At 35.0% G+C, this 12053-nt stretch overlaps 1 protein-coding gene across 1 annotated transcript; it reads left to right on the top strand.

Annotated features, from left to right (window-relative positions):
* Nucleotides 1–1965: 1965 nt before the first annotated feature.
* LOC139849428 (eukaryotic peptide chain release factor subunit 1-1-like) lies at nucleotides 1966–2367 on the top strand. The gene is made up of 2 exons (XM_071839106.1): nucleotides 1966–2081; nucleotides 2172–2367. The coding sequence occupies exons 1-2, from the start codon at nucleotides 1966–1968 to the stop codon at nucleotides 2365–2367; spliced, it is 312 nt and encodes a 103-aa protein (XP_071695207.1).
* The last annotated feature ends 9686 nt before the right edge of the window (nucleotides 2368–12053 follow it).

Below are 12053 nucleotides of genomic sequence, written 5' to 3'. Positions count from 1 at the left end.
TTAAGGTTCTCTTGTTATTTCAATTTTAGGGTTCTTTTGATTCAAATATCAAATTAAATTAGCTTATTTGACCTTTTTATTATTGATCTGCTAAGCTATATGAGAGGAGTTGAACTGTCGTAATTGGAAGTCAATTTAATAATTCATTATTCATATATAAATATATAATTTTCTCCAAAGTGGAACCTTAATTATGTAAATTCGACTGGATTAAAGGCTTTGTATGGATTGACGTTCCTTTATTGATGCTTATGTAGGTTTATGAAGAAAAAAAAAAAAAAAAAAATTCCCTTTTGCTTCATGGGAACTTGAAAATACTATTTCGTATAATTTAAAAAGTTGAAAGCTTTAAGATTATATTGTTCTATTTATCAGATTTAAAATTTTCAAGATTGCAAATCGAGAGGTATTAAGCTAGCAGCTGGGTTATTAATTTGCATCTGGGTTTAAGTCTGAAAATGAAGATAATAATAATGGGAATGAAGATGATGAAGAGGATGATGGGTACAATTTTTAAGAAACTTCAGGGACCAATCATGTATTTTTGATTAACTATCATTAACCAGTTTGACGAAGATTACTCCAATTTAACACCTTTTCAAATCTTAATCATTTTCTTGAGCAAAAATAAAATTGACATCCTTTTTTGGGCTTAGACAAGTTTAGGGTTATCTTGATTGTCAAATTGGGTAACTTAGGTTACTTTTTCGGGTCATTTGCTCTATAATAAAAAAAAATGTATATAACAGAAAATAATAAGATTATACGTTAACGAGTCGAGCTCGAGCCGAGCTCGAGCTTGTAAAATATCAAACGAGCAGAGCTTGAGCTTAATATATTAGGCTCGAACCGAGCAGAACTCGAGCTCTATGAAACTCGAACGAGCCGAGCTCGAGCCTGGCAGTGTTCGGGCTCGACTCGTTTAGAGCCTTATTCACCTCCCATTTAATTTAACCAGAATAATAGTCGGCTCGAGCTTGTAAAATATCAAATGAGCCGAGCTCGAGCTCTATGAAACTCGAACGAGCCGAGCTCGAGCCTGGCAGTGTTCGGACTCGGCTTGGCTCGTTTAGAGCCCTATTCACCTCCCATTTAATTTAACTAGAATAATACTAGAATAATATAGTTGGGTTATAATAAGACACAATCCAATTTTATAAATGGGCCATTAGGTTTAGCTAGCATATGTACCGTGCTCTATAAATATTGAATATACAAGAATCCACGGGGTTATTATTCTACGTACGTCCACCGCATTCCGTAAAGTCTGACTCTTTACCTGCGGCCGATCATCTTCCTACAGCTTTTCATGTAAGCATGTACTCTCTTCAGATTTATTCACCTAATTTAAGTTACATACATTTAATTTTATATGCATAAGGTTTAATTACTCTGTCGATAACTGTATCTATTTAGTATCTTAGCTTTACATCGTCAAATTTTGCGTCACGTTTTGTGATTTTTCTTCCTAATTACATGTTAATATATGCAACATATTGAGTTACTTGATTTGAATCTGGTGATATTGGTGACTTACAGTTTATCGAACTGGTTGTTTTGCATGTGTTTAGTTAATTAAGTCAAATCATTATAATTATATAGCCAATTAACTGTTAGATGTATTATAGATGACAGGTGCAACCACATAAGAAGTTCACGTAATTTAAAAGCTATCACTTTTTTGAGAGTGTATTTGACAGGTGCAATAATACGACTCATTTGTGTATGTATATATAAGATTCGAGAGATATTTGATAGTGTTTCTTATGTGTTTCCAGCCAAAACTAATACAGTAACATCTATATGTTACATGGATTTGATTTTATATTCATAGGGTTTAATATATAGATGACCGTATCTATTGATCCTATTTGAGTACATTGATATAGTAGATTATCTTTTATTTATTATTATTTTTTTAACAGGGAGGACATAGTTGATTATAATATCCTTGGTTTCGTAGTCATGGACAATAAAGGGAGCCTTTTTGGGACATTGAGTGGAACCACCAAGGAAGTGCTACACCAATTGACGGTTAATGTACCACACAAATTTGTGCGTGGAGGGCAAGCTGCTCTTAGGTATGAACATATTCAAAAGGAGAAATATCGCGACTATCTGAAGAAGACAGCAGAGCTAGCAACATAGTTATACATTGATCCCGTCACTAGTCAACCGAATGTTTCTGGACTTATTCTTGCCGGCACTCCTGGTTTTATAACTGGGCTGCTTAATCGGACTGATATGTTTGATCCTCGTCTTAAAGCTAAAATCTTGAAAGTTGCAGATGTTACTTACGGTGGTGAGATGGGCTTCGACACTGCTATTGAGCTGTCCTCAGAATTTGTTTATGGCGAACTTATTTAAGTAAACACTTAGTTGTTTATATTTTGAGATATGGCTAGTGATACTTATAATAATAACGATAAATTGGTTTAGATTGGTTCTATATGGACCAAATCCTTTCTGAATTTTGTTTGTAGACTTTTTTTGTTGGTTTCATGTTTTATTGCATGGAAAACATGCCATCGTTTTTAGTCTTTTGCAAGTATCCGAAATCTGTTAGAAATAGGAGGTTATGTATATTATTTGTGGAAGAGAGGATTGATGATTTAGAAGTTTGATTAATCTTGAAAACTTTGTTTTATTGCTTATTGTTTTGCTTTGCTTGATTACAATGAGGGGTGAAGCCCTCTATTTATACTACACAATGGACTACTCTAGAACACTTCACCATCCACTAATATCTAGATATTTCCTAAGTATTCTCTTGATAATTCTAGACTTAGATATTTTATAAGATTTTTCTATACACTTTGACTACTACATATTCCATGAGGTTTCTAGATAATGGGCTACAATCTTGATCCAAAATAATTGGATACTTGCAAGCCCAAATCCAAAACCCATAGCCCAAAATCAAGTTTAGTTTCCAACAGCCCCCCTTAAACTTGATTTTGTCACTCCGAGCATATTCCGTAATCTCTGAAATGTCTCGTGTTTTAGGGGCTTTGTGAAAATATCAGGAACTTGGTCAAGTGACTTCGCGTACTTTATCTGCACCTCTTTATTTGTAACACACTCCCTTATGTAATGGTATTTTGTATCGATGTGTTTACTTCGATCATGTAAGACTGGATTCTTTGCTAGAGCAATCGCAGACTTGTTATCCACATATATCTCTGTAGCTTCCTTTTGGAAAAACTTAAGCTGATTTAGTAACTTCCTGAGCCATATTGCATGACAGGTGCACGATGTTGCTGCTACAAACTCGGCTTCACACGTTGACAGAGTCACAGTGGGTTGCTTCTTCGAACTCCATGTGAACGCCGTATCACCCATATAGAACACGAAACCACTCGTACTCTTACGATCATCTATGTCTCCAGCCCAATCACTATCACTGTATCCAACTAGCTTGAAGTGATCAGAAGGCGAATAAAACAGGCCATAGTCAATCGTACCTTTGATGTAGCGAAGTATCCTCTTGGCCGCCTTCAAGTGATTTATTGTAGGTGCTTCCATGTATCGACTTACTAGTCCAACTCCGTAGAGAATATCTGGTCTCATGCAAGTTAGGTACCTCAGACTTCCAACCAAACTCTTGTATTTTGTTGGGTCCACCAAGTATCCTTCATCATCTTTTGACAATTTGAGATTGCAATCCACCGGTGTGTTCATTGACTTGCAGTCATTCATCTTAAACTTCTTGAGCACCTCATTCGCATATCCTTCTTGGGATATGAATATTCCTTCTTTCTTTTGTTTTACCGCGATCCCAAGATAGTAAGCCATAAGTCCAATGTCGGTCATCTTGAACTCCCGAACCATTGCTTTCTTGAACTCCTCAAACATTTTGGGATTACTGCCAGTGAATATCAAGTCATCCACATATAGGCACACAATCATAACATCTCCTTCCTTGCTTACTTTGGTATAGAGAGCATGTTCATGTGGGCATTTTGTAAAGCCATTCTGTTGGAAATACTTGTCTATCCTGCTATTCCATGCTCGAGGCGCTTGCTTCAACCCATATAAGGCCCTTTTCAATTTCAGCACCTTATTATCTTGGCCTTTCACGATGTATCCCAAAGGTTGTTCTATATAGACTTCTTCTTCTAAGTGGCCATTAAGGAACGCGGATTTGACATCCATTTGATAAATCTTCCAATTATGTTAAGCCGCAAGTGAGATTATCAATCTTATAGTTTCTAGACGAGCGACGGGAGCGAATACCTCGTCATAGTCTATGCCGGCTCGTTGACTATATCCCTTCGCCACCAACCTTGCCTTATATCTTTCAACTTCACCTTTGGAATTCTTCTTGGCCTTGTACACCCACTTTACACCAATGGCCTTATGCCCTTTTGGTAGTGTAGCAAGATCCCACGTATCATTCTTCTCGATTGCTTGAATCTCCTCGTCCATGGCACGTTTCCACTTTTGGCTTTTTGCTGCTTCTTCATAACTTATTGGCTCACAATCGGCAAGAAGGCGGAACAATGATAGATCCTCCATAGGTTGAGTTACCTCGTACAACTTCCTAATGCTCCTTGTGTGATGTTGTAGCCTACTTGATTCCCCTCCTGATGTTGGTGTCACTTCATTAGGTGTAGTGGTTGGAGTACGTGGAGAGTAAGGAGATGATGTACTAGAAGGTTCTTGAACTTCTAGATATTCTTCGTTCCTTGCAGTACTTTCGAATGGATAAGGGAGAAAGTCGTAGTTCTCCTCTTCGGGAACATTCCAATCCCATGTTGCTTCTTCATCGAACACCACATCTCGACTTGAGATTACTTTACCGGTCTTGGGATTGTATAACTTGTAACCCTTCGAACTTGAGTCATAGCCCACGAATATGAGTTTCTCACTTTTATCATCGAGCTTCGTCCTCTTCTGATCTGGCACATGAGCATATGCCACACTTCCGAACACTCGAAGGTATGAGATGCCGGGCTTCCTTCCACTCCAAGCTTCAATGGGCGTTTTGTTCTTGACGCTTCTAGTGGGCGAGCGATTTGCTAGATAGATCGCACAATCCACTGCCTCAGCCCAAAACTCCTTAGGCATCCTTTTGCTCTTTAACATACTCCGAGCCATATATAGAATGGTCCTGTTTTTTCTTTCCGCAACACCATTTTGCTGAGGTGAATACGGAAGGGTTAGAGGACGTCGTAACCCATTGTTGTCGCAAAAATCCTTGAATTCCTTGGATGTGAACTCTCCTCCACGATCGGATCTCATCGCCTTTATGGTGAGACCACTTTGATTCTCCACAAATGCTTTAAACTTCTTGAACATTCCAAAAGCTTCCGACTTCTCTTTTAGAAAATAGACCCATGTCTTTCGACTAAAATCATCAATGAACAGAAGAAAATATCTATTTTTACCAAAAGACGGTGGGCTGATGGGTCCACACACATCCGTGTGAATAAGTTCTAGAGGTTTCTTCGCTCTACTAGAAGCTTCTGTTGGAAAACTGTTTCGGAAGTGCTTTCCTAGAAGGCATCCCTCACATATTTGATCCGGATGATTAATTGGAGGCAAACCCTTCACCATTCCTTTACTTGATAATAATTTTAAGCCTCCAAAATTTAAGTGCCCGTATCTCATGTGCCAAAGCCAATAATTATCTTTGAAACATGCTTTTAAACATCTTGGAATGTCATGTTGAATATTTAGCATGAACATCCTATTCGTTGACATTGGCACCTTATCAATCAAACCTCCTTTTTGGTCTCTTAAAGAAAGGGTATGATTTATCATGTTAATATCATAGCCTTTCTCCAAGAGTTGTCCAATACTCAGTATATTCGTCTTCATATTGGGCACATAATACACGTTAGAGATAAATTGATGCCTTTCATTTTTCAAGCGGATGAGAATCTTACCTTTGCCTTTAACCGGGACTTTATAGGAATCTCTGAAGGTGATATTTCCACTAATTACCTCGTCTAACTCCACAAACATGTTTTTGTCACCGCACATATGGTTGCTTGCACCCGTGTCGAGATACCACAAATTTGATTCTCCGTTATCTTCACCTTTGCATGCTAGTAACAAAGTGTTTTTCACGGCTTCGGTATCTTCTTGCACTAAATTTGCTCTTTCTTGCACGTAATTGTTTGACTTCTCGCATTCCGAAGCATAGTGGCCAAATTTATGACAATTATAGCATTTGGTTTGAGAATTGTCACACCTTGGCCTTCTACTTGTGTAGCCTCTCCCGCGTCCTCTTGTCGGGTGAAAATTTTGACTTCTTTCTTCATTTCTGTAAGAACTATAACCTCCATGTTTTATATATCCTTGTCCTCTTCCTCGGCCACGTACTTTGAAATGTCCCATTCTTATTGATTAAATACGTTCCATATTAATTGATTTCGTTGCGAGGTTTTGACCTCTATGTGATACGTTTTTCAAAGACTGCATTCATTTTTAAAACAAACCATAACCTTTATTTCATAGATAAAGGTTTTAAAAAGCTTTACGTAGATTATCAAATAATGATAATCTAAAATATCATGTTTACACACGACCATTACATAATGGTTTACAATACAAATATGTTACAACAAAATAAGTTTCTTGAATGCAGTTTTTACACAATATCATACAAGCATGGACTCCAAATCTCGTCCTTATTTAAGTATGTGACAGCGGAAGCTCTTAATAATCACATGAGAATAAACATGCTTAAAACGTCAACAAAAATGTTGGTGAGTTATAGGTTTAACCTATATATATCAAATCATAATAATAGACCACAAGATTTCATATTTCAATACACATCCCATACATAGAGATAAAAATCATTCATATGGTGAACACCTGGTAACCGACATTAACAAGATGCATATATAAGAATATCCCCATCATTCCGGGACACCCTTCGGATATGATATAAATTTCGAAGTACTAAAGCATCCGGTACTTTGGATGGGGTTTGTTAGGCCCAATAGATCTATCTTTAGGATTCGCGTCAATTAGGGTGTCTGTTCCCTAATTCTTAGATTACCAGACTTAATAAAAAGGGGCATATTCAATTTCGATAATTCAACCATAGAATGTAGTTTCACGTACTTGTGTCTATTTTGTAAATCATTTATAAAACCTGCATGTATTCTCATCCCAAAAATATTAGATTTTAAAAGTGGGACTATAACTCACTTTCACAGATTTTTACTTCGTCGGGAAGTAAGACTTGGCCACTGGTTGATTCACGAACCTATAACAATATATACATATATATCAAAGTATGTTCAAAATATATTTACGACACTTTTAATATATTTTGATGTTTTAAGTTTATTAAGTCAGCTGTCCTCGTTAGTAACCTACAACTAGTTGTCCACAGTTAGATGTACAGAAATAAATCGATAAATATTATCTTGAATCAATCCACGACCCAGTGTATACGTATCTCAGTATTGATCACAACTCAAACTATATATATTTTGGAATCAACCTCAACCCTGTATAGCTAACTCCAACATTCACATATAGAGTGTCTATGGTTGTTCCGAAATATATATAGATGTGTCGACATGATAGGTCGAAATATTGTATACGTGTCTATGGTATCTCAAGATTACATAATATACAATACAAGTTGATTAAGTTATGGTTGGAATAGATTTGTTACCAATTTTCACGTAGCTAAAATGAGAAAAATTATCCAATCTTGTTTTACCCATAACTTCTTCATTTTAAATCCGTTTTGAGTGAATCAAATTGCTATGGTTTCATATTGAACTCTATTTTATGAATCTAAACAGAAAAAGTATAGGTTTATAGTCAGAAAAATAAGTTACAAGTCATTTTTGTAAAGGTAGTCATTTCAGTCGAAAGAACGACGTCTAGATGACCATTTTAGAAAACATACTTCCACTTTGAGTTTAACCATAATTTTTGGATATAGTTTCATGTTCATAATAAAAATCATTTTCTTAGAATAACAAATTTTAAATCAAAGTTTATCATAGTTTTTAATTAACTAACCCAAAACAGCCCGCGGTGTTACTACGACGGTGTAAATCCGGTTTTACGGTGTTTTTCGTGTTTCCAGGTTTTAAATCATTAGGTTAGCATATAATATAGATATAGAACATGTATTTAGTTGATTTTAAAGGTCAAGTTAGAAGGATTAACTTTTGTTTGCGAACAAGTTTAGAATTAACTAAACTATGTTCTAGTGATTACAAGTTTAAACCTTCGAATAAGATAGCTTTATATGTATGAATCGAATGATGTTATGAACATCATTACTACCTTAAGTTCCTTGGATAAACCTACTGGAAAAGAGAAAAATGGATCTAGCTTCAACGGATCCTTGGATGGCTCGAAGTTCTTGAAGCAGAATCATGACCCGAAAACAAGTTCAAGTAAGATCATCACTTGAAATAAGATTGTTATAGTTATAGAAATTGAACCAAAGTTTGAATATGATTATTACCTTGTATTAGAATGATAACCTACTATAAGAAACAAAGATTTCTTGAGGTTGGATGATCACCTTACAAGATTGGAAGTGAGCTAGCAAACTTGAAAGTTTTCTTGATTTAATGTAACTAGAACTTGTAGAATATATGAAGAACACTTAGAACTTGAAGATAGAACTTGAGAGAGATCAATTAGATGAATAAAATTGAAGAATGAAAGTGTTTGTAGGTGTTTTTGGTCGTTGGTGTATGGATTAGATATAAAGGATATGTAATTTTGTTTTCATGTAAATAAGTCATGAATGATTACTCATATTTTTGTAATTTTATGAGATATTTCATGCTAGTTGCCAAATGATGGTTCCCACATGTGTTAGGTGACTCACATGGGCTGCTAAGAGCTGATCATTGGAGTGTATATACCAATAGTACATACTGATAAGGCTAAAAAGGAACATATATTTCATAGCAATATCCCTCCTAAATAATAGGTTTTCATATGTAATTGTATTATATTTTCATTGTAATTGTTTAAATAAATAAGTGCGAAGACAAAAGGCGAAAATGAAGATTTGAAGACACAAACGTCCAAAAAGCTCAAATGTACAAGATACAATCCAAGTGGTTCAAATTATTGATAAGAAACGTCTAAAAATTACAAGAGTACAAGTTTCGGAACGCAAAGTACAAGATATTAAATTATACGAAAGGACGTTCGAAAATCCGGAACCGGTACCCGAGCCAACTATCAACGCCCGACGCAATGGACCAAAAATTACAAGTCTACTATGCACAAGAATATAATATAATATATAAATAATTATATTAATTATTTATATTTTATATTTATATATTTATTATGTCGACAAGCTAGAAGCTAAAAGTTTGTGAGCTGGATTTTCAAACTCTACGACTCGCGGAGTTTGAAGGCCAAAAACTCCACGACTCGCGGAGCTGTCAGAAATCAAAATGCCTATAAAAGGTCACGAATTCTGCGAGTAAAAATAACATAATAATAATAATACTCCGTAGTATAATATAAATATATATATATATATATATATATATATATATATATATATATATATATATATATATATATATATATATATATATATAGTATAGATTAGTGTTATATTAGATTAGTTTGGGTTATGTAAAAGTTATTTTACGGGTTTTAAAGTCGGAGCTCTGTTCGTGTACCACTACGCGATAAATAATCAATGTAAGCTATGTTCTCCTTTTTAAATTAATGTCTCGTGCTTAAGTTATTATTATACTTATTTGAGCCGAAGTAATCATGATGTTGTGCTAAAAATTAAAGACGTGGTAATTGGGCTTTGTACCATAATTGGGGTTTGGACAAAAGAACGACACTTGTGGAAATTAGACTATGGGCTATTAATGGGCTTTATATTTGTTTAACTAAATGATAGTTTGTTAATTTTAATATAAAGATTTACAATTGGACGTCCCTATAAATAACCATATACACTCGATCGGACACGGTGGGCGGGGTATTTATATGTACGAATAATCGTTCATTTAACCGGACACGGGAATGGATTAATAGTCACTAGAATTATTAAAACAGGGGTGAAATTATGTACAAGGACACTTGGCATAATTGATAACAATGTATTAAAACCTTGGGTTACACGCAGTCGATATCCTGGTGTAATTATTAAACAAAGTATTAAAATCTTGTTTCAGTTTAAGTCCCCAATTAGTTGGAATATTTGACTTCAGACATAAGGATAATTTGACGAGGACACTCGCACTTTATATTTATGACTGATGGACCGTTATGGACAAAAACCAGATGGACTTATCAAATAATCCAGAACAAAGGACAATTAACCCAGGGTAATAAATAATCAAAACGTCAAACATCATGGTTACGGAAGCTTAAATAAGCATAATATATTTTATTTCATTTTTCCTCGTACTTTTATTTATTGTCATTTTAATCATTGTTATTTATTTTATATTGTTAGTTAAATATCATCATTTACTTTACGCTTCGCTTAAAAAATAAAATCGACAAACCGGTCATTAAACGGTAAACCCCCTTTTATATATTATTAATATATATAATATATTTTGTACAAATATAATTGTTTAAAAATATAGTGTAAAATAAGCCAGCTCCCTGTGGAACGAACCGGACTTACTAAAAACTATACTACTCTACGATTAGGTACACTGCCTATAGTGTTGTAGCAAGGTTTAGGTATATCCCATTTGTAAATAAATAATTAAAACTTGTGTAATCTGGATCACGAATGACGAAACAATAACTGGTTGTGAAATCTGTGGAGATTATCACTCAACATGGGAATGTTATTATTACGTTCCTATGGAAAATTATGCACCCATGGAACCTGAATGGAACGATTATGAAGAATACAATTCAAATTGGGATTATTCCCAAAAATATTTCCAAACTCAACAACCAGTAGACGAGGAAAATTACGTGTCTGAAAATTTATTAGACAAAATGAAAATCAAACTCGAAGAACTCAATGCTCAAAATGAACAAATGAGAGAGTTTGTAAACCGGCAAGCTGAAACTCTATCAGACTACACACCTGTTGATCTGAGGAGTCGTGTGCAAGAAAATCTCATATCATCGAATTTTGATGAATTCGAGAGCTCCAAAATCACCAATTATACCGATGATACTTTTTATTCAGTTTTACCAATTTCACAACATATCGACACATTAGCCTCTACCGACGAAATCATCGATCCATCAATGGATAAAGAAGAAGTAAGGGTGACAAATTGGTACTCTTGGGAAAACGATAACGTTGAAAATTTTACCCCCGAGACCAAAGTGGTAGAACCGATAAGGACCGTTAATGAAGAAGAATTTGCTTCAATCCAGCCACAACCTTCCAACCCAATATTCTCAATAGACAAGTCATCTACTGAAGATGACCTACGTGCTGTAATAGATAATGACACCTCGGATTTCACCCAATTGGGTAATAGAGGTGAAAACTTTGATCTCGAGAATGAACGAAAGGAAACGTTAGAAATTATCCACCCTATAATATGTATGTCGGTGTATATCGATCCATTTGACCAAGAACCAGAAAAGAGACATATCCATTTACTAAAAGCTACACTTAAAAAAGAATTAAGTAGTGACGATCTGGTGGGTCTAAACTTTAAACCCATTGATATAATATATACCACCCGAGATGTAAATAACTGGCTCACTATTTTAATTCTTGGAACTTATTCTACCGACTTCACATGTCGTCAGCTAAGTGTGGGGAAGTTTAACCCCACTTAACGTTAAATTAGGGGTTTGGGTTAGTGCATAACTCGTTAATAAAAATGCCTGATTAGGGTAAAAGACGCTTTTTCAAATATTAGTAAACAGTTCAGAAAAGCAACCGTTTTTGAAGAAAAAACATGTGTGATAAAACAAGAAGGAATGAACGATGAGGCGCGCCATCTATCATTCGACGAGCTTTGTAATTACAAACTGGGTATTTTCAATCACTTTTCTACACTTATCACCCTCGTGAATTTATAATTAAAGTCTGATTTTATGCAAATGAGGGCATTGCATGATCTCAAGTGTGGGGAAGGGTTATAAAT

The sequence above is a fragment of the Rutidosis leptorrhynchoides genome, chromosome 1 (genome assembly GCF_046630445.1).
Source record: "Rutidosis leptorrhynchoides isolate AG116_Rl617_1_P2 chromosome 1, CSIRO_AGI_Rlap_v1, whole genome shotgun sequence".
Taxonomy (NCBI): domain Eukaryota; kingdom Viridiplantae; phylum Streptophyta; class Magnoliopsida; order Asterales; family Asteraceae; genus Rutidosis; species Rutidosis leptorrhynchoides.
Note: the sequence above shows the minus strand (reverse complement) of the source record. Positions and strands in the feature narration are given on the sequence as shown.

Bases quoted from the DNA above. Each gene is read 5' to 3' on its own strand.
- LOC139849428 (XM_071839106.1), top strand. From the start codon at position 1,966: ATGGACAATAAAGGGAGCCTTTTTGGGACATTGAGTGGAACCACCAAG. The intron at 2,082-2,171 runs GTATGAACATAT...TCCCGTCACTAG, and splicing joins GGAGGGCAAGCTGCTCTTAG to TCAACCGAATGTTTCTGGAC.